Source organism: Pangasianodon hypophthalmus, chromosome 17, assembly GCF_027358585.1.
Source record: "Pangasianodon hypophthalmus isolate fPanHyp1 chromosome 17, fPanHyp1.pri, whole genome shotgun sequence".
Classification (NCBI taxonomy): Eukaryota; Metazoa; Chordata; class Actinopteri; order Siluriformes; family Pangasiidae; genus Pangasianodon; species Pangasianodon hypophthalmus.
This window is the reverse complement of record NC_069726.1, coordinates 22896420-22920773: the sequence shown is the minus strand read 5'-3', so window position 1 is coordinate 22920773 and position 24354 is coordinate 22896420. Positions and strand designations below refer to the sequence as shown.

General features: G+C 37.5%; 1 protein-coding gene across 1 annotated transcript in view; it reads left to right on the top strand.

Annotated features, from left to right (window-relative positions):
- si:ch211-127i16.2 (amine oxidase [flavin-containing] A) overlaps nucleotides 1–24354 on the top strand; it is a 54963-nt gene that overhangs the window by 9981 nt on the left and 20628 nt on the right. Inside the window, exons 8-9 of the mRNA XM_026942736.3 lie at nucleotides 18997–19097; nucleotides 23401–23559. Of these exons, the coding sequence (XP_026798537.3) occupies nucleotides 18997–19097; nucleotides 23401–23559 (260 nt within the window). The remainder of the gene's footprint in view (nucleotides 1–18996; nucleotides 19098–23400; nucleotides 23560–24354) is intronic.

Sequence of the window (24354 nt, the reverse complement as noted above, 5' to 3'; positions counted from 1 at the left end):
ATGCAGTGTCTTATCTTGTGGCTAACGCGGGCCTCGTTTTCCTCCAAGTCTTGATTTCTTGTCTCTGGTGTTGTAGGATTTCCTGTTTTTCACTTTCGCTTGTTATCCTGGTTAATGATTATGGATTAACCTACACTGTATTTGTCTGTTTGTGTATTGACCCTGCGGTGGATTCAGAAGTTGATTATTGGAAACAAATGTCTACATTCCAGGCAGGGATCAGAGCACATAATCAAAAAGAAATCCATAGTTATAAACGAGAAAACACACACACACACACTGGTCAAAACTGGGATGTCTAAATAGAAATACAAAAAAAGTCCCAAAAAAACCATGGATGAACAAGGCTCACCCAAGAGATGAAGACACAGGAAGGTATCCACCTTATTTGAAAGTAAGTAACCTAATAATAGCATTTCCTCTTTTTGTGCAAGACTTCCAGTTTGATTTGTAAGCACTTACTGGTAAATGTAGTAAAGTAACAAAAGTACTGTGAATTACTTCTCTTACTTATTATGATGAATGAATATGTGTACATATTACAGTACCGTGCATGCATTTGTAGCAATAATGTACATGTATATGTTACAAGTTCTATACATGTATATGTAACAATACTGTACATGTATACGTAACAATACTCTCTGTATATGTAACAATACTGTATGTTACATATTACAGTACTGTACATGTATATGTAACAATACTGTACATGTATATGTAAGAACACTGTATGTTTACATATTACAGTACCGTGCATGCATATGTAGCAATAATGTACATGTATATGTTACAAGTTCTATACACGTATGTGTAACAATACTGTGCGTGTATACGTAACAATAATCTCTCTGTATATGTAACAATACTGTATGTTACATATTACAATACTGTACATGTATATGTAAGAACACCATATGTTTACATATTACAGTACCGTGCATGCATATGTAGCAATAATGTACATGTATATGTTACAAGTTCTATACATGTATATGTAACAATACTGTACATGTATATGTAAGAACACCGTATGTTTACATATTACAGTACCGTGCATGCATATGTAACAATAATGTACTGTATATGTTACAAGTACTATACATGTATATGTAACAATACTGTATGTGTATATTACAGTACTGTACATGTACATGTAACAATACTATATGTTTACATATTACCGTACTGTACATGTATATGTAACAATACTGTATGTGTATATTACAGTACTGTACGTGTACATGTAACAATACTATATGTTTACATATTACCGTACTGTACATGTATATGTAACAATACTGTATGTGTATATTACAGTACTGTACATGTACATGTAACAATACTATATGTTTACATATTACCGTACTGTACATGTATATGTAACAATACTGTATGTGTATATTACAGTACTGTACGTGTACATGTAACAATACTATATGTTTACATATTACCGTACTGTACGCATATATGTAACAATACTACATGGTTACATATTGCAATACTGTATGTGTATATGTAACAGTACCGTAGGTGTATATGTTACAGTATTGTATGTTTATATGCAACAGTACTGGATGCATATGTTGCAATACTGCACGTGTATATGTAACAATGCTGTACACATATATGTTACAATACTGTACATGTATATGTAACATGGCTTTCTTCTTTTTTCTACAAAGCCTGAAATTAAAATGGCTTCCTTCCTATATAGTGTATGACACGTGGCCTGAAATAGTGCCTTTAATCCTTCCATAGTTCACTACTTATCAAACAAGGAGGCATTTCCAGTTAAGCCCAACAACTCATGCAGGAACTGTCGCACTCTTTACACTGTATGACGTTGGCATGATGTTACTGTCGCTGATCAGTTTTTGGCTGAATCGCACGTGTAAATCGCACCATATTAGAGGAGAAACCACGTCTGATGAATGCAGTCCACTGAGCTATCAGAGGTCATGACAGATGTTTGAAAATGTAATAATTCATTGCGTAGTGTGGACCGTGTCATGACACGTCAGAAGCGTAGTAACCTTGGCCTCATTACTACGCTTCTGATCATTAGCGCAATGTGGTTGCTTGGTAACCGTAGTCTGCTGGAGACTGCACATGCCGAGTGACCAGCGTGTTTCATGAGTTTGTATCTAATGGCCAACTATGTTCTCACTGAGAAAAAAAATCTCAGAAATCACCCAGTTGGTAGAAGTGGCACTAATTAAAGCGGGGATCTGTAACTCAGTGTAGTGTAGTATAGTTCTGGAATTTTTTGAGGAATAGTTTATGGAACGCTGTATGGCATGTTCTAGGGAATCTTCTGAGAAATTAATGAGTTCTGGAACTGTTCATGGAACTCTGTATAGCATATTCTGTTTTCCAGAATCTTCTGAGGAATTAAAGAGGTCCAGAAATCTTTATGGAACTCTGTGTAGCGGGCTATAGGCTCAAGACTCTTTTGAGGAAGTAAAGAGTTCCAGAAATCTTCACTGAACACCGTATATCATGTTCTAGTTTTCAGTATCTTTCAGAACTGTTTATGGAACTCTGTATAGCATGTTCTAGGTTCCAGAAACTTCTAAGAAAATAAAAATCTTTATGGAACTTTATGCATGTTACTGGTTCTGGAATCTTCTCAGAGAATAAAGAGATAGAGAATACTTCTTGGAACTCTGTATAGCATGTTGTAGGTTCTGGAACTATTTCTGGAACTCTGAATAGAATCTTTTGGGGAGATTCCGGAAATCTGTATGGAGCTCTGTAGAGACCTTTTGAGGAAATAATGAGATATGGAATATAGCATGGTCTAGGTTCTGGAAGCTTTTGAGGCAGTGAAGTGTTATGGAATTCCTTATGGAACCCTGTCTAGCATGTTCTACGTTCTGGAAACTTTTGAGGAAGTACAGATTTCCGTATCTCTGTGGAACTCTGCATGTGAAGTGAAGAGTTTCAGAACTCTTCACTGAACTCTGTAGAGCATGTTATAGGTTCCTGGAAACATTTAGGAGCTAAATAAACTCTAACTATTTATTAAAGTCTGTATAGCATGCTCTAGTTACTGGAATCTTTTAAGGAAAAAAGGGTTATGGAAGTCTTTATGGAACTCTGTGTAGCATGTTCAGAATTCCAGAATCTTTTGAGAAAGTAGAGACTTTAGTAGAGAATTAGAAAAGACTTTAGGTTCAGAAATCTTTCAAGGAAGTAAAGTTCTGGAAATGTTTATGGATCGCTGTATAGCATGCTCTAGTTTCTGGACTCTTTTGAGGAAGAGTTCCAGAACCCTTTATGGAACTCTGTATGGCATGTTCTAGGGTAAACATATTCGGAGGAAATAAAGAGGTCTGGAAATCTTTATGGAACTCTTTATAGCATGTTGTATACCAAATATGGAATATTTTAAGGAAGTATAGATTTCTGGAACTGTTTATGGAACTCTGTATAGTACATTATACATTTTGGAACTCTTTATGGAATGCTGTAGAACATGTTGTGGATTCCAGAACCTTTTGAGGACGTGCAGTTTTTCCGGGACTCTCTATGGAATTCTGTATAACATGCTGTAGATTTCCGAACCATTTGGCAGAGTAAAGATTTTTTTTGGAGCTGTGTAAAATGGTACAGGTTCTGGAATCTTCTGAGGAAGTGCAGAGTTCTGGATAGAGCTCAATTTTGGATACGCCACAATAGTTTGTGGTCTACATAAAAAAGATCTAACTCTGGAGCAGGAACTAAAATCCACCCTGCTTCCTGTGCTGAAAAGGTTCCTGAAAAGGTTCCTGCCGTGGAAAACAGTGTCTTCACTTTGCATGACCTTTTCAGCTGTCATTGTACACCACCTCCTTTTTTTGTGTCTGAGTATAAACAGGGTTCTTTCTAAATTTGCACACACACACACACACACACACATACACACACACAGACACAGACACATACACAGATACACAAACACACAAATGCACACACATGCGCACACACACACACACACACACACACACACACACACACACACACACACACACTGTCAACCTGCCATGTGTTAGCTCGTAGAACTTCGTACTTTTGAACCTAGCTTCATTCTTTATTATTAGCAGAGGCAGTCTTGTGATTGAGCTTTGTTTCGCATCTCCATCCAGAAGACGGTCTTTCATCGTATTTGTACGTGAGCAGACCTTGCACTTCAAACGTTCCGGAGTGTTAATCTGTTGCTCATTATCAGCATTTCCAGCCCGGTGCAGGAAACGTGTCTATAAGTAGCTTATAGCTAGGAGGAGACACGCATGGTGATAATGATATTAGCAGCGTGTTGGGGTGGCGACTGAATAATGAGCAGCACAATCAAACCAGCTTTCACGCAAAACAGATATCATTTATTATTTAATTTTATTTATTTATTTTATTTAAAAGAGGGATGTCAGGATTCATTTATCGTCATGTCATTTTTTTTCCATTTACTTTTACGTGTGATTATTTTCACATCATTCACTTGTTTTTACATGATTTTTTTTTTCTGTGATTCATTTATTTTTGAATGGGATGTTTTTCATGATTCATTTTTCATAAGTGATTTTTTTCACGATTTATTTTTCACGTCATCACTTATTTTCACGTCGTCCCACATTGTTCACGTGATGTTTCATGTGTTTACTTATGTGCGATTTCAGCACATAACATCACGTATTATTCACACAATCCTGTGTGTAGTACAGGTGAGTTTTTGGTAAGGGAGGTTTTGACATTGGACCTGTATTCATTATTCAAGGGAATTCTTTTGTGATTGTGTTAACACACACACACACACACACACACACACACTCTCTCACACACACGTTTTAGCAGTGCCTCTGCTATGTGGCTCTCAGGTTTACCTTCACCATCGATCCATCTTCCATAATGACTTGTGTGTGCCTCTTCGCTCGTCTCTCACATCTCAGTGATTCATGAAGCGCTCAGTCAGAGTTGACATTAGCACATTTTTTCTCCATTTTGCACTGAACTCAGGAACCTGTTTATTTTTTTCTCTCGGACACTAAAATGTGATTCCCAGCTCTTTTTGTGCTTTCACAAATATTTACCCAGCGCCCAGACAATGTGAAGTGACTGAAGGAGTCACATTCTGTTTTGTCTTCTCTCAGTCAGGGGCTCTCTCTCGGGTGAAGACACAAGTCGATGGTTTTAAAACGCACACCGCTCCCAGGGACGCTAAAAGACAAACCACAGGCTGAAGCACTTAAGTGAAAGTCGATAGAGTAGATTCTTTAGCAAACTGAACAAACAGCTGTTTGGTGTTTACTATGAGAAGCAAAATGTCCATGGTGCTTATGTACTTCAGTGTACATTCACATTTTCTAGTAATTGGAATAGTACCTAGATATAACCTTCATAACACATTCATAAACTCATAAATCATTTATGAAGCAATCCTGGAGAATTTACAAATGGGAAACTGGAAAAGGACGTTAGCGATTTTATGTGACTTGAAAACAAACCTCAGCTGATCAATATGTCATTTTTAGTGCCATTTTTTCTTCATAGATTTCAAGATATTCATTTGTTTTACTAACAGCACATTCATGAAACTATGTACAGCTGGAAAACATGTACATAGTGCTTCACAACAATGTTATTAATGCAAATTTCATTATCATATAAACTTTTAATTCTAAAGGGCATTGAAATAATTAATTCGCTGGCATGTGAGCTTCCTAAATAAGTGAGTTCTTTTGGGAATTATGTTCTTTTTTTCATTAATATAATAGTATTTGTGTCACTGCTATTATTTATTGCATCATTATTATTATTTGCCTATTTTTTTCCAAATGATTTATAATACTCTTTGGCCACCAAGATCTTGTTTTAGAGCAAATATTCAGAATTATGTCTCTTCTCAGCTTCAAAATATCTTGCTTTTCTCCCATAGACAGCTCTCTGGTCTTCATGTAGGTTTATCCTTTTTAATAACAAACCCAGGGCTCAAACCAAGTGTACACATTCAGAGCTATTAAATGTTTAAACAATCAATCTAACAGGACACACCTGGGCAACAAGAAACACCTGCCATTCACATGTTCCAATATTTTAGATCACTTGAAAAATTAGTGGGTTCAAACAAAATACTGTCACAATCTCTGATTTTTCAAAATATGCACTGTCTAATCAAAGTACATGATATGGCCATCAAACCCATATGTGGTTCTTCTCCAAACTGTTACCTCAAAGTTGGAAGCGCACAATTGTACAGAAAGTCTTTGTATGCTGTAGCATTACAGTTTCCCTTCACTGGAACTAAGAGGCCCAAACCTGTTCCAGCATGACAATGCCCCTGTGCACAAAGCGAGCTCCATGAAGACATGGTGTGTGTAGGTTGGAGTGGAAGAACTCGAGTGTCCTGCACAGAGCCCTGACCTCAACCCCACTGAACACCTTTGGGATGAACTGGAACACCGACTGAACCCCAGACCTCCTCGACATCAGCGCCTGACCTCACTAATGCTCTTGTAGCTGAATGAACACAAATCCCCACAGCCACGCTCCAACATCTAGTGGAAAACCTTCCCAGAGGAGTGGAGCTTATTATAACAGCAAAGAGGGAATAAATCTGGAGTGGGATGTTCAACAAGCACATGAGTGTGATGGTCAGGTGTGCATAAACTTTTGACTATATGACTGTACAAATTACACAAAAAGGACAGATGACAGCACTGTAATTTTTTTGTGTGGTTTGAATGATAGAGCTGGCAAAAGGCCTGTTTACAGGGCTTGCTATTCAGAAGGGACACAACAATATTGTATACTTGAAACACTTGAAACACATAACTAGCAATCACAAATGGTATTGCCTTTAAATGAGTGTGTTTCTGTGTGTAAATGCAATCATTTTATACGGTTACAACGAGACACCTTGCAGTAAAGCTCAACCTTAATAGTTTCAAATAATAATAATAATAATAATAATAATAATAATAGTTCCTGGTAATATGACCAGGAGTGTGTTTTGCTTAACATTTTGTTTGGAAGGTGCAAGTCCTTCAGTTTCTAACAATATTTGCGTCTTATGTCTGAGTGATAAACAGTTTCTGAGTTATGAGATCAAGAACATGGAATGCAAAAAACACCCACAAATCAGTTTCTAAAATCAGGACTGGCTAAAAATGAACCAAATCCCACAATCAGCAGCTGCTTTGGTGGTTAAAGATTAAGATTAATATGATTTTCAATGAGAATTGTGCATATAAATATAGTTTTCAGGCTGCATGGCCACCTGTTAACATTAGCCTAATAACATTAGCCTAATATATAGTAAAATGGCAGACTGTGATAGAAACATTATCCTCCTCCATTCAGATTAAATCAGCCACGTGGGCGGAGTTTTATAACCTAGTTCTTTAAGTGTTTTTCTAAAACTCTAAATCGTCAGTGCTAAATATGTTTATATCCTCCTTCAGGTTTCTCATTTCTTTATGTTTTATATTTGTATTATTATCCCTCACTCATGCAAGAAAAAAAAAGAAAGAGATTAAATACAGATGGAGATTGAATATGTGAATGTTTTTTTTTTTTTTTACCTTTTTTTGCTTTTTGTTCATTTAATACAGAAAAAATGCAGAATTTTTGCAGAATTCTGAAGACATTTACAGAAATGAACAAAATGTGTCATTGTGTTAAAAAAATATTTAAAATCCCTATTTCATAATGCATCTGTCCACCTCCTGTGACGTTTTTTTTTGGACCGAAAAATGTTCAACTATACTTGCCTATTTTCAATCCTTGTAAAGTTTAATAACCAAATATTGTTGTAAATGAATAAACACATAACTATAAATGATGTGATTTCCACAACACCGGCTGTCTTGAGAAAACATTAGCTTGTTATATCTCAGAGTGATTGACAGGTCGTGGGTGGATTGAGCCATTTCCTCTTCCTGATACTTGCATGCCGTCTGTTCTGTTGCTATACTGACCCGAGCTTTTCACACCAAGTGTGTGTTTGCAGATTTAAGCGAGTTGAACTAGAACAGATCAACCATATGGAAATCACAATTATCCAGCTGTTTAAATAAACCAGTGAGCAACACTTTTATCTGAGCAGTACTTCTGATTGGTCAGAAGGTGTTTATTTATATAGAAACTAATTTATATTAGCTTCTATAGGACCGTTTCTATAGTAACAGCTCATTCACAGGGACTCATGCGGCAGATGCTCCAGATTAAAAAACGTTGATATGGTGAGATTTTCTGTAAGGAGAAGTGTATTTATTTAACATTTATGGAAGGAGTCTCCAGTGTCAGTGCTTTGTAATGCTTTGGAGCAGTTGTAACAGAGCTGAAGCTGTAACTTTAAGCTTTCCGACGTCTCATCGTCACATATCAATATTCCAGTGCTTTTTGATGGTTTTTTTTGCATTTAATTGAATTGCAATCCTTCAATGTATCATTTTCTCTTTCTCTTTCTTTTCTCAATCCTTTTCTCTTTCCTGTGAAAATCTGAATAATCAGAGCATTAAAAAATTCTGACATCTTCAGGAACGAGGAGTTTACGCTTCGTGCTTTCTTGTTAACTCAGATTTTTTTTGTCTTATTAACTTCAAGAGAGAGAAAAAAGAGAGGCTGATGAGGGAACGACTGTTTAACGTATGCGAGAACAGAAACGACTTACGGACGTTCCACAACATTAAATGTAACTCATTAGTTATCGGTCTTTCATACATGACGTCAGTGTTGCGTTTTCACACTACAGGATGTTAAGCTGTATATATGGAGCACTGAAATCCGGATAACATTTTGCAATCATCGAAACAGTGGCGTAACCCAGTAAGCGATGTACGAAGAATGCGGCCTAGTCTAAAGATCAATGGCAAGATCAACAACAAAAATATCTAATTATATTCTTCTCATAACACACATTGTTAGCTAGTGTGTGTGTAAAAACACATGCAAACTTGATCACACCTGTTTTTTTTTAGTTAGTCAGGAAATATTTTGGATGTTTTTTTGTTTTCTGTTAAACATTTTAAAAACCAAAAGACAGAAAGCTGTTTCTGACATTTATATTTATATATTAAATTTTTGTAAAAAATATATTTTTTAAATTTTATTTACTTATATTTTTGTTATATTTTTAACGAGCAAAATAATTAAAATATTAAAGAATCTAACTCTAACATAAAAACTACACGCCCTTCACATTCATAGCATGTTTTAAAACATTCATGAACATGTTTTAGCATTAATTAGCATTAAACATGACATGTAATTATCTTTAAATATTGTGGAAAATAGGAAATATAAAACAAAATCCATAACTTTGAGAAACTTTCTCATCATTAAATCTTTCCAAGAATCATATTGAACTATATATGTAAATATATTTCAAATATTCTTTTCTTCTTCTTCTTTTTTGTTTTATTCCCAGTGCTCGCTTTCTCTCAAATGTCGGCCCTTACTGCTTTTCTTCTTAAATTATCCATTTTGTTTTTGCTTAACTGTTTTTTTTTAAATACATTTTCTTCTCTCTAATCCTCCAGGAGTCTCTTTCGAGATTTGAACTTGACCTGGCTATCAAAAACAATTAGCACCTGCAATTAAAACCCTCATTTTAAACATTGTTTTCACCGCCGTCTTCCCACGTTATACCATATACAAAACAAATTGGTTTTTTTTTTTTTTTTTTTTTTTTTTTGAAATTCAACAGCCCACTCGCTTACAAATGATTGCTGTTTATGTGGGATCTTATTAGCTCCATCTCTAATTAGGATTTAAATCTGCTTCCTGCTATATATATTTATATATATAAAATTTTATTTACTTATATTTTCGTTATATTTTAATTATTTTATTTGTTAATGTAATGCCTGTTAATAATGTTTAATAATGCTTTTTATGTTTATTTTTCCATTTTATTATTTTTTCTTATCTTATTTTTATTTATCTTATATTTTTTATATATACTTATTTATTGAATTTATTTACTTATATTTATTGTCTAATATTTATTTTAATTTTTAGCTTATATTTACATTTTTATTTTAAATATTTAATGCTCACTACACTGGTATTAAATTTTTACAGTCACAGTGACCTAAAATCCTACTGATGAGCTGAGCCCAGCCCAGAGTGTGTGTGTTTTTAGGTTGGTAGAAGTGCATGTGTGTGTGTGTGTGTGTTTGGTGATCAGTCCGGTCTCTGAGCATGGCAGTGTGTTTGATTTTAAAAGCCGGTGTTTGTACTCACGGGGTGTGTTGTGAGTTTTTCATCCACATACTCATGTGACATGTTAACAAAACTGCAACAACAGAGAAAAGACACAGATTTCAAGTTCAGAAGTCCAAGAGAGCAAAAACTGGCCGTGCTGTCTGGGTGGGAGGGGCATACTCTTTCTCCCCTGTCAATCACAGCAACACAAGCCAATCATGTGCATCTGTGAGCTCATGTATGTGGAAGAGGGCAGATAGCACTTTTCTCAGTGTGCTTGCACTGGTCTGTGACGCAGCATGAGCTGCAGTTTGAAAAGATGCGGTTGTCTGGAGGAAGAACGTGTTAGTCTTCAAACTCACTGGCGGTCGTATGACGGGAATTGGCCAAGAATAAAATGGAGGAAAAAAATGGAAAAAAGATGTGTCAGTGAGAATGGTACAGAATATCCATCACTGTCATCCATCAGCTGCTACATACACTTTATCATGCTAGCTAATAGGTGAGTATTAGCAGTAAAGTTGTTGGTAGTTAGCATTAGTTAATGTTTTCCCATGTTTCTTGGTTCCTTGGTGAAAGCAGCACTGATGTACAATCAGGAAATAACATCAGTGTGATTGCAAATTGAGGAAAATGACTTTTTCTTCTAATCTCTTGTTCATATTTTAAGTAAATTTAAGAGTTCATACTTTTCTACTTTAGGAATTTAAGCAAACTCTACTTCAACTTTTACGTTTTGAATGAATGAATGATGACGTGGTCTGGGTGTTTTCCAGTCTCACTGTGTGTTTAACATGATCTTATCGAAAGAGAATGAATCTTTTCTGACAGCACTTTCCCTCTCCCAATCTTTGCGATATATTTTAGAACAGAAATGGTTCTGTACGGTATAGACACACTGTCTGCACTTACACTTTCCCTTTGTTTGTGGAAATGTATTAGATTTAATTCTGATTATTTGCTATAAAACAAGATCTCAGTGACCGCAGAGTGTTTTTAAACTAGCCCAATATGGCAACCCTGTCATTATCTGTCCTCTGCTCCTCCCCCTGCATGGGGCAGTGTCATTCCTGCCCCAGTGGATCTCTATTTCCACTTTTTCCAGCTCCCGTATTTGACCACTAGGGGCAATAATAACTCTATGGAGCTAAATGGGGCAGGGAGTCTGCCGCACTACGATTGCGTAACATCCAGAGATGTGACAAAGCAACAGGACATCGGCTTTAATCTGTCAAACAGCAGTGTTTTTAAATCGTTGGTCTGTTGTGAATGAGGACTTTATGAAGATTAATATTTGTTGAATGGATGATATATAGATAATAATATTATGGGGCTCTGCATCACCTGCCCCTGTGGATCCGACACCACTGCAATTTTCCCCTTTTACCCCAAATGCATTCGATCAACCGAGACAGTTTCTGCTTCTTTAATTCTGCACTCGAGTTAAAGCTAATGCTGCTCACAAGTAATGGATGCTGTTAGCCTCAGTTTAGCATATCCAGTAGTTCACTCAAACAGTTTCCTGATGTGGTTTCTGACACCGTATAACACACAGCGCTGCGGAATTCTGCATTCTGATTGGTCAGGATTTTCTGTAACAGCAGCTCTGACAGTTCATTCTAATACGATATCATTTTAGACGCTCCACATGAACTGATTAAACTTTTCCTTTAAAATAAAAATTTGCGTTTTTTTGTGAGTTTTGTTTTTTCCAACCTCGATGATGGAAGGAGGAAGGAAAGAGAAGGAAAGTGGATTTATGGAATTACAGGAGGGACGTAGCTGAGCTGAGCTCTGAGCATGTGGAGGGTTCATTTAGAGGAAGAGCAGTCACCTCATCCACACACACACACACAGTCTCTTTCTTTCTTTCTTTCTTTCTTTCTAACAGAGACTTTTCAATGAATTTTTAACATTGGTTTAGCAAGCCAAACACACTGTCTAGCAAACACACACACACACACACCACAACAACCTAGCTGAACACCCAAGACAAAACACTTTGCCTCTTTTCTCAGGAGAATTACTGTGTGTGTGTGTGTGTGTGTGTACTTTCCAGAGTGTGCCCATTTGTGCTATATTTATCCAGATGTGCTGTCTCGTTTCCCTGCTTCTTAGCACAGGCTAAGCTGCAAACTATGTGTGTGTGTGTGTGTGTGTGTGTCTCCCCGAGCGAATGACCAGGTGAGCAGTGAATTTGTGTCCATTACCCACCGCAGCTGGTCTTTAATAAGTCGCCTTCAGCCGCAGAACCTCGAGGCTTGATATTAAATCAATCTCCTGTCTATAAAAAGCGCACTTTGATTTATTTTTTTTCCCTGAGTCTCAGATGAATCCAATTCCTGGAGAGGGGGAATTTCCACTGCGTGCTTCCTGCTGTGAGAGTCTTTCAGCACAGGCCCTAAAAAGCCGAGCTCTCAAGGTTGACATGTTGATGCTGTTTTCAGCGTGGGCGATTTCTGGGTCATTAATTAAAGCGGCTATTTTCACCTCAGCTGTGGAGTGTTTATTGCGTGAGTGGAAGCATTTCTCACGTTTTTTCCACTCATCCCTGTTCCCTAAAGGCACAGAGCGTGAGATCAGCGCTTCTTCTGCTCCATTAGCCATGCCTGTCTTCATACTGCACCCCGTTGCCCCGGTAACCTCCATGATGGAGGGAGGAGGGAAGGGGAAAGAGAAGGAAAGTGGATTTATGGAATTACAGGAGGGACGTAGCTGAGCTGAGCTCAGAGCGTGTGGAGGTTTCATTTAGAGGAAGAGCAGTCACCTCATCCACACACACACACACACACACACACACACACACACACACACTGTCTCTTTCTTTCTTTCTTTCTGACAGTGAATCTTTCTTTCTTTCTTTCTGACAGTGAATCTTTCTTTCTTTCTTTCTTTCTTTCTGACAGTGAATCTTTCTTTCTTTCTTTCTGACAGTGAATATTTCTTTCTTTCTTTCTGACAGTGCATCTTTTTCTTTCTTTCTTTTGGACAGTGACTGAATCTTTCTTTCTTTCTTTCTTTCTGACAGTGAATCTTTCTTTCTTTCTTTCGGACAGTGACTGAATCTTTCTTTCTTTTTACATTTTCTTTCTTTTTACATCTTTAACAACTACAGAATCTTCCTTCCTTCTTTCCTTCCTTCCTTCTTTCCTTCCTTCCTTCTTTCCTTTCTTCTCACTGTGCTCTGTTGAGGAATGAGAGAGTGGAATTATGGGATTGCGGGATGGACAGAGCTAGTTTAGCAGACGTGTAGCTGACGATGAGTGGCCTATGGTGCAGAGAGTGTCACTCAGCGGGAACACTGATATGATTTCCTGCCAGTGATGGAGTGATCTGTGTGAGTGGATGAGAACTGAACGTCCTTCAGGATTCATCCACACTTCTCTAACTCAGCCGGAGTCTCAGGCTGGAGAGCAACTCTACTACAATAAATATACACTCTGCCATCTTATTTCATCTTTACAGTTATTACAAATATAAAAATAATCAGTGACAGGTGGTGTGATGAAGAGGAGTTACTGTTACCCTCACAATGTTGATTATTTTCCTATAACAGCATGTCCCAAAATGTTTTATTCCTTTTATTACACAGCAATTTACCAATTATAATTTTTGTTTATTAAACAATAACACATGATCAGTTTATAGTTACATTTAATGTAGTGAAACAACCATGATGTACATCAAAGGGATTAAAAGGATCCATTAGATAGCGTCCATTAGATGGCACACCAGAACCAGAACCTAAACCTCTCTGTCCATCTGGATGCCAAATCAAACTGTAAAACGTTTAGCAATTTCATGCACAGCAACGCTACACACACTGCCGAGCTCTGTCTCTCTATAAAACTTTCTGCCTTCATTGTGATTGTTGTCATGAGCTGCGTCTCAAATTGAAAACTCAGACATTACATTCAAAAGTGTTTATTAATCTAGAAAATCCAGACGTCTGGTACACAAGAGAGACCTTTCAGTAGGTTTGAAAGGGACATTCAAAGGTTTTTAAAATTCAGACACTAACTGTCACAGGAAAACCGGGTAGCATTCGTGCTCAATAACGCTATAGAATAGTACACAAGTATGTGATTTGACAAACACAATGCTAGTTTGGTTATTTAGTAGAGGACACAGTGTCACACGCTATACTGCCTCTTATTATTACATTATATACAGTGTTTATATCTATCTGTCTATCTATCTATCTATCTATCTATCTATCTGCCTATTAGTCTCTCTCCATATGTCTGTCTGTATATCCGTCTCTGTGCATCTATCCATCTATCTGTCTATTCATTTGTCTATCAATCCATCATCTATCTACTCATCTATCTATCTATCTATCTATCTGTCACAGAGACAGAGGGACAGAGAGAGGGAGAGACAGAAAGAGACAGACAGATGGGGAAACAGAAAGACAGAGAGGCAGACAGACAGAGACAGACAGGCATGCAGACAGACAGATAGGCAGGCAGACAGAGAGACAGACAGGCAGGCATGCAGACAGACAGAGAGACAGAGAGACAGACAGACAGGTAAGCACTCAGATTCTTGTTCCTGGCTGACAGGAGTGGAACCTGATGTGGGCTTCTGCTGTTGTAGCTCATCCACCTCAAGGTTTGGTGTTTTGTGCATGCTGAGATGCTTTTCTGCTCACCACGGTTATGAAGAGTGATTATTTGAGTTACTATATGCTTCCTCAAACCAATCTGGCCATTTTCCTCTGACCTCTCTTATCAACAAGGCGTTTCCACCCACAGAACTGTCTCTCACTCAATGTTTTTTGTTTTTCGCACCATTCTGTGTAAACTCTAGAGATCGTTTATGTGTAAATCCCAGGAGATCAGCAGTTTCTGAAAAACTCAAACCAACCAATCTGGTACCAGCATCCACACCACGGCTAAAGTCACAGGGTTCACACTTTTTCTTCATTCTCTTGTTTGATGTTAACATTAACTGAGTTGCTCATTTGAGTCACAGTGACTTTCCTGTCAGTCTGACACAGAGGTTACGCAGATGTACCAGCCACATGGACGCGTAATAATTCCATTTCAGTGAGGAGACATGACGTATGATGATGTTCCTGTCCTCTGCTCCTGTCCTCTGCTCCTGTCCTCTGCTCCCTCTCTGTCAAACTTGACCTTTACTGACATTATCATGACACTCAGGATGGTCTCGTGGTGACTGTAATGACTTTCTTATCTCGTTCATGATAAACTTCTCTAAAGGAAACGTGTGTGGCTGAGAGACGAGGCTTCAGGATACAATCACACCGACACAGAAAGCACAGACAATTTATCCTATGTCCTGTGTCTACACTCCACACACAGCTCCAGGTGATTATTTTCAAAAGTAATTGTCAAAAAATAGAAAGAATGATAGAAAAGAAAAACCTGCAACTGTAAAAAAGAAAGAAAAAAAAGAATGAAAGTTACTCTAATTGTGCAGTATGCAGTGTGTAAGTGATGGTTATTGATTAGTGAGAGATCACAAAGCTTCATTATAAACGTTACAGAAGTATAATCAGATCCAAATCACATCCATTCAGTAGGCATCTGGACGCAAACACGTACGTCTGCTTTATTTGTTGTCCTGTCGGGATAATGACGAATAATGAAAAAAGGAATGAGGAGACGAGGACGTATTACAGATTAATAGCTGAACACTGATCGTGATTATGAAGAATAGTTTATAATTGTCATTGAATTAAATCTATTAATTACATGATTGATAATTACTGAGAGATTGCAATGTGCTATTAAAGCTCAGAACACAATCGGATGTAATTTATTCCATTCAGGATGGATTAGGAAGCGAGGACGGAATGTTTGTGTGATTATTTTTAATTTGTTGCATCAAAGTCTTATAGTTTTATAGTTCGTTTGTCTTAAAAACTGGTTTAAAAGAAGAGTTTGCTGAAAACACAGCATCCTAAAACAGCACCCTGATTGATCAGAAGGTGTTGATTAGATTTCTATCAATCATGCTCCAAATAAACAGATTAAAAATGTGTGTAAAAAAATGTAAAAATGTTTTCTGTCAGGAGGCATTTATTTAATGTTCAGGGAAGGAGTCTCCAGTGTCAGCACTTTGTGACAGTCAGAGGTAAAGTTTTCCGACATCTTCAGGACAGGAGGAGTTTACGCTTAGTGATTGCTCTGTAACATTAATTTTATTGGGATTTAATTCTTTTAAATAAATTACTTTATTCTTATTTTCGAATTTTACTGACATTATTCTATTTTAAAGATTTAATATTATCCTCAGGCTTTTGGATTTCTCACAGACAACATTAACAACATTCGACTGGAAAAACAGCAATACACAAACAGCCATAGCAAAGAGCGTAAACATCCCTCAGTACAATTGGTTCGATGACATGCAGGTGGAAAGTTCATACACAAAACCAAAAACACAAATCCTTCCTGAACAGATGCAACATGCTCTCAGACTAATGATAAGGAAGATAAGAGAGAAGCCATCAGTCACTCGAACAGAGTTGCAGCACGACCTGAAAGCAGCAGGAACAGCAGTTACACAGAGAACAATAAACAATGAACTTCACCATCATTACCATTCCTGCGCCTCACGCTAAGCTCCTCTGCTAAAATACAAGCACAGAGATGCGCGTCTAAAGCATTTACACCACAGCACGGCTGATTGCTCGAATCTGATTGGTCAGAAGGTGTGCATTATTCTCTGCAGCAGGAACTAACTTGTTTCATGAATGTTCCAAAACATTAAATGCAACTAGAAATGGATGAAAAGTATGACATGGATGACATGTTTGTTAATTAATAACACAGTGTAAATGTGAGCAAATTGCTGTGGTATAAGAGAAATAAAACCCTTTTCAATGCAGTTATAGGAAAATAATACTATAACGTAACTCCACTTCATCACACCACCCCATTATTGATTATTTTTCTAGAACAGCATGACACAGAGTGTGTTTTTCTAGAACAGCATGACACAGAGTGTGTTTTTCTAGAACAGCATGACACAGAGTGTGTTTTTCTTTAAGCGTTGCACATGAAACAGGTCTAGACTACGGAATTATTCTTTTGAATTGTAAATAAGGTGAACAGTGACACTGTGCATGTCCTGTATTGAATGCAGTGACAGTAGGGACTGTAAGAGGCCGTGAGAGGTGTTGAAAGCCGGGCATGCTGGGTAATGAGGTGCGACGTGCTCGGTCACATGGGACGCGAGGTTAGTGGAATACCGTGGGTGTTTCCTGACACATGGACAGAGCCACACATAACCGTATTGGATGGCATCACTCTCCTCTAATGGATACTCCTTAATTCTGGCCCTTAAGCAGCAGCGTGGCGTAGCAGTGTTAAATCACACACTCTGTTAAATCACACACACTCTGTTATAGATTGGTCATTTCACAGAGAGCCAGTCACTGGGGCATTGCATCCAATTTAGCAGAGTGCTGTCTTATGAGAGAGCGTGGCACTCAGATCGATAAGACGAGCTGATCAGAGTGCTGCGAGACGTCCGCTCTCATACGCCATACGCCTTAATGTCCTCATACTGCATCTGTCTGTCTCTCTCTCTCTCTCTCCCCATCATGTCTCTCCATCTGTGTCTTTTCACTGCTTCTATTTCCTCTGTTTTTTTCCTCAGGCTCTTCCAATCAAGTGTCTCTCTCTCTCTAATTTTCTGTCTCTCTTCATGTCTCTCTGTGTCTGTCTCTCTCTCTGTGTCTCTTTGTTTTTCTGTGCCTCTCTGTCTCTCTCTGTGTCTCTCTTTGACTGTCTTTCTGTCTCTCTCTCTCTGTTCCTCTCCCTCTGTGTGCTTCCCTTTCTCTCTGTCTCTCTTACAATCTATGCCCTTCTCTCTCTCTCTCTCTCTCTCTCTTTTTCTGTCTCTCTTTATGTCTCTCTGAGTCTCTCTCTCTCTCTCTCTCTCTCTCTCTATTTTTCTGTCTCTCTGAGTCTCTCTTTCTCATTTCTCTATGTTTCTCTCCCTCTGTGTGCTTCCCTTTCTCTCTGTCTCTCTGTCTCTCTGTCTCTCTCTCTCTCTCTCCCTGTCTTTCTTTCTCTTACATTCTATCTCTGTGTGTGTGTCTTTCTGTCTCTCTCTATCTCTGTTTCTGTCTCTCACTCCCTGTCCCTCTGTCTCTCACTTGCTTTCCCTCTGTCTCTGTCGCTGCTTTTCTCTCTCTGTCTGTCTTTCTGTCTCTGTCTCTCTCTCTGTGCCTCCCTCTCTTTCAAAGAGACAGACACACAGAGAGAGGAACTGAGAGAGAGAGAGAGACAGAGAGAGAAAAACAGCTCATTGTCTCTCTGCCCCTCTGTCTCTTTCTCTCTCACTGTCTCTCTTTCTCTCTCTCTCATTTCATCCACAACATTTGCTTTTTATAATTCTGCATTCAGGATATGATGCTAATGTAGCTTACAAATCACAGAAGTTTATAGCCACCAGTTTAGCATCAGTGCAAACCTCATGTTTAAATCATCACACAACACACTCGTGTATCTCAGTTCCCGAACAAACTGGAAATATTTTATCATCCCGTCTAATATACACCTCCACATTTAAACATTAGGCCCCGCCTCCAGAGAGATGCGATTGGTCCATGTTTATAGATAACATCGAGGAGACGTCACTGTGTTTGATGATTTACGCATGCTAAACTGGTGGCCATAAAGTTCCATTACTTGTTAGCAAAACTAAAGAAGCAAACTTCAGACATGAGCGTGTCTCGACTGAAAGCGTTTAGTTTACATTCAGTGAGAATGTTATCTTAAACAAAATATTAAGCCCTGACCCCTGACTCCGCCCTCTTCCTGTCATTTCCAGCTCAGATTGAGTACCGGCCTGCTTTGCCTCTGGAGCGTCGCCATCTTGCACAGTGCATGCCCGTGGGTCACATGACCAAGTTTATCATCACGTATCCTACAGTGAGTGACATCCATCTTCTCTAAGCCTTTTATACCATTTCCCCTGAGACATCAATCATAAACTGTCTGTCTGTCTGTCTGTCTCATTCATCTTTTCTTCTCTCTCTATTCCTATTTCCTGCTTTTCTGTTTTCACTCAGCACCATGTTAAATCACATTCCCTTCTGGCTTTCATACATACACACAATCATAGATCATGTACAACGTGCACCAGAGCTGCCAGATGACTTTAATTAAAAAAAAAAAGGTTTTCAATTGCTTTTAATTACTTAAAATCAATGAACTGAACGTTTCATTTTTAAACCATTACAGATAATCTATACAGAATAAAAAAAAAAAAAAAAAAACAGAAATAGTTTAATAAGCTTTTAATGTCCAAGAAATAACTTAAAATATCTCTGGAAAATATTTACACTTTTACTCTCATTAATAATAATACCAGAATCTATGAATATGCATGAATATGCAAATTTACAAACTCCTTAATTGGCTAATATTACTAAATTAGCTAGCTGGTTAGCTAGCTGCTATTAAACGACCTCACATTAGTCCCTGAAGAAGGGATTTCAAGCCTGATTTACATTTTTTTTTTTTTTTTTCACTCATTTACTTAATAACAGCCAAACTTCTTGTCTTAATTGTGGTGTGGTGTTAAAAATGTTTTATATTTATTTATTTTTTGTAAATAAAAAGTTATTTTTTTGTAAAGAAAAATGCTAATAAATCAACAATTTTATTTGAAAAAAAAACCTACTAAATAGCTGGCATTTTGTGAGCAAGCCTATATATCGTGATACGTATCGCTTATCCTAGAAATACCTTCGATATGATATTTTTGTCATATTGCCCGCCCCTACGGCTTGTGCATTGTTAAATGTTCAGATAACACTGTGATCCTTTTTAGACTAAATTCTTCATATTGTGAAAATCCACCCTGCCTTAATTTTACTCATAGTATTAATAGGGCAGATATAATATTGATATCATGATAAATCATGTCAGAATATACTTTTCTGAGACCAAATCAACTGTAAAAATGTAAAACAAACAAACAAAAAACCTAATTGTAAAAATGTAACGTCAGTAGAATTGACGACAGCTTATTTATTTGTTTCTCTTAAATTTGTATGTTTTATTTGTAGACATTAAATAAAAGTATCATTAAACTCAACTTTTATTTCATTAGCAAACTTTTGTTTTTGATATCATGTATCTTTGAAATGTCTTCAAATATCACTATATGATATTTTTGTCATATCGCCCCACCCCTAATTAGAATATAAAATATATAATATAAATGTGACGAGTATTTGAGGGCTGAAATTCGTTCGGAAGGTATTTTCACTCCACTTTTTATGGTTTAGTGTTTAACAGGCTGTAAATGTTCTTTACCCTACATTAGTCATTTCCCATTAAAGTCTGATTACATGAGTGTTTATCAGAGAAGCTTAGCACATTTATGACTCATCAGTTATTTATGAAGTTTTTCCTGCGTTAATGGTTGAAGGAAGCTGCAGAGAAGGAAAACGTGTTCTGAATTTAGTAACGATTCCTTTTATCTCAGACAAATCGAAGATCGCTCAGACTCAGAGAGTAAACGAGTTCTTTTACGTTTAATATACACGACGTGGAGAGGTGCGTTTGCCTGCAGTGGCCTTTAGGAGAAGGGATTTAACATTGTTTAGAAAGTAACAAGTAATGCAAGGAGTTAGACGCAGTTATGTAACGAGCTCAGCACACATTGTGTATTCACAGACAGAGATAATGAGAATGAATAATTATAAATGGATGGATTTATGCAAAATTTCACATTTATGTGGTGACTGATGAGAACGTTCTCTCTGGCGCCACTTCACTAACAATCCAAATAAAGATGGAGAAAATTTTTAGCAGACCTTAAAGGGACAATAAAGAGAAAAATCTACACAAATTTACATAATTTTCCTCTCACACTAAATCAATCAGTCGAGATCTGTTTGGTGAGGTTTGTGTCTAATTTTTTACAGGCAAACTACGAGATTATCTTATTTTTATTATTTAAAAAAATATATATTATTGCTTCATTTTTTTTTAAATCTTCCAACCTACAAGAACCTACAGGGTTAAAGAAACTAAGTAGTAATGGGAGTCTATTTCACCTTAAATATTTCCATAAATGCATCTGAATCTTCAGTTCTTTGGTTCTAGCTCTAGTGGAACCCATAACAGTTCTGTTTAGAACCCTACGACAAAGAGCTTTGCTATCAGAAACATGTTTTTGGAAACTAAAGCACCCTTACCTCTCCACTGAACCCTGAAAGAACCCCTGGAAGGTATTAACTGGGAAGGTGTGTAGTTTAATAAGACATACATTTTTAGAAAAACTGGTTCTTCAAGGGTTTTTTTAAGTGTTCATTAGATAATTAAGGCTCCTCATCTTCCAAACCTGGAACTCTACAACAAAATGTTTCCCTTTCAGACAGGTTTCCATGTCGAACACTCTTTGGAAACTAAGAACTCTTATCTATACAGTAAACCCTTAAAGAACTCCTGAAGAACTGTGTGTATTCACTGGGTAAGTGTGTGGTACAAACCCCAAATTATTGATCATTATTTTCCTCTTAATGCCTAGAAGCCTTACGAAGCCAAAGCTTCTTCAGGCGTCCATCTACAGGAACCTTTAAAGGTTCTACTTGGAACCCTAAAACAAAGTGCTTTACAATAGACCTCATTTTTGAATTCCTTAATTATCCAATGAATCCTTAAAGAACCGCTAAAGAACTCTTCTTTTTTAAAGAATATTTAAAAAAATGTCCCATAATTTGGAGTTTGTACCACACGCTTACATAAGTTTACACATACACACACATTGTTAGAAAAAGGGTTCTTCAAGGGTTCTTGATCTAATGAACCCTTAAAGAACCTTTGAAGGACCCTCTTAGAGAGTTCTTTTAAAGTTTTTTTTAAAGGGATCATTTGATAATGATAATAATAATAATTTTCTCGTCCTCCTTAAAGGGTTGTACTTGGAAACACTTGTTAGGGTTGTAGGGTTCTACACAGAACCTTTAAGAGTTCCTCCAGAGAGACAACTGAAGAACCCTTAAGCGTTCTAAATTTTATGCGTGTACTCTTACCTTACCATATTGCAACAGTTCTTAGTTTTATTATCTGAGTATTTTAGTAATAATTGGAAAATATATACACTCATCGTCCACTTTAATAGGAACACCTGTACACTTGCTCATGTGGCAGCAGCGCAATGCATCATGCAGATGCAGGTCAAGAGCTTCAGTTAATGTTCACATCAAACATCAGAATGGGGAAAAAGTCTACTCTCTGTGACTTTAACCATGGCGTGGTTGTTGGTGCCAGATGGTCTGGTTTGAGTTTTTCCGAAACTGCTGATCTCCTGGGATTTTCACACACATTCATCTCTAGAGTTTACACAGAATGGTGCAAAAAAAACAAACAAAAAAAAATCCTGTATGTGGAGGAACTGCAGATTATTTGAGTTACTATATCCTTCCTGACAGCTCGAACCAATCCGGCCATTTTCCTCTGACCTCTCTTATCAACAAGGCGTTTCCACCCACTGAACTGTCTCTCACTCAGTGATTTTTGTACCATTCTGTGTAAACTCTAGAGACTGTTGTGTGTGAAAATTCCAGGAGATCAGCAGTTTCCATGCCACGGTTAAAGTCACAGAGATCGCACTTTTTCTTCATTCTGATGTTTGATGTGAATGTAACCCACCCAAATAATTGATGCTGTATCATTATGTATGTTCATATGCATATGTATATAGTTATATATTACAAAGCAGCAATATCTTTGTTGTTGTTGTTATTTCCCTTGCCTAATGTGTAAAACGTATAAGATAAAATAATTATATATATAATTTTGTGCGGGATGAAAATAAGTAACGAAGCGCGACGATGGGTGATGATGTCACATGAACATTTACTGAAGCTCTTGACCTGTATCTGCATGATTTTCTGCATTGCGCTGCTGCCACACGATTGGCTGATAAGTGTACGAATGAGCAGGCGTAAAGGTGTTCCTATTAAAGTGGACAGTGAGTGTACATTTGTGTGAGACTAGATTTCATTACTTGTTCGCCACATTAGCATCATAGCTTCAATCCTAAACTAATAAAATAAACAACAGACACCAAATAACATCTTAGCTAATTGTGGTAGTGTGGTAAACCAGAGGTGCCAATAGTTAAGGTTTAGCGTTAACTCACTGCTACTTGACTTGACTTGAAGAATAGTTTCTATTTCCTTTATGCTAAAATATGTATCCGTGTTGAATTTTACAGGCATTTTGGAAGCAGAAAGGCTTCTCGGGAGAGATTGTGGCACGTCCCTCTATACATTGCCCTTTCGGGGTCACCTTTGACGCCACCAGTCCCAGCGGGAGCCCGGCGCTGGTGGGCTTCATCGCCGGGGTTCAGGCCTGTTACTGGAACAGCCGAGAGGTGAGAGACTGAGGGGGAGAAGGTGAAAATGCGAGACAGAGAGTGTGAGAGAGCAGGAATGGAAGAGTGTTATAAACGGCGTGGGGGGATTTTGGGGTCCGTCCCAGAGGTTTGCAGCTTCAGACAGTTTAGAGCTATCCAGGAATATTTACGTGATGAGGTGAAAATGGATGCAGTTGCTGTATTCGGGCGTCAGGAGACATCCCTGAAGAGGTGACTTTCAACACGTTCAGTGTACACAACATGTGTGTTTACTGTAGTGTGTTAAATTAATCTGTCCTTCTATCACACCTCTTCTCCAACCTCGTCATCCGCCCCGCAAACAAACGCAGATCGGTGTTGAAAAGAGTCGAGGGTTAGAAAATATTAAAACTTCCAAGCTTGGTTGTACACCCTTTTCCAGACGAGACATAAAGGTCTTTTCTAACTGCACCAGTTTTACGTGAGAATGTGAGCTAGTGTAATTATTACCAGAGTATCTCTGGGATTTTAGTCTGAATCCATTGCATCAGTCTTTTTTTTTAATGGATTATATTTGTGGTTATGTGTCTGGAAATATTCTGCCGTATTTAATCTTCTATTAAATGAGCAGTAGAAATAACTTCGGGTAAAATGAAATCAAACACAGAACAACAAAATTTACACAAGTACTGAATAACACACACACACACACACACACACACACACACACACAAAGAATAGCCATAGGAAAATATACTGAATTCGACTGCTACACTCGGAAGTTGGAAGTCAGAGCTCGGAATTATTTGTGCTTATTTGCAAACTTTGTGAAAT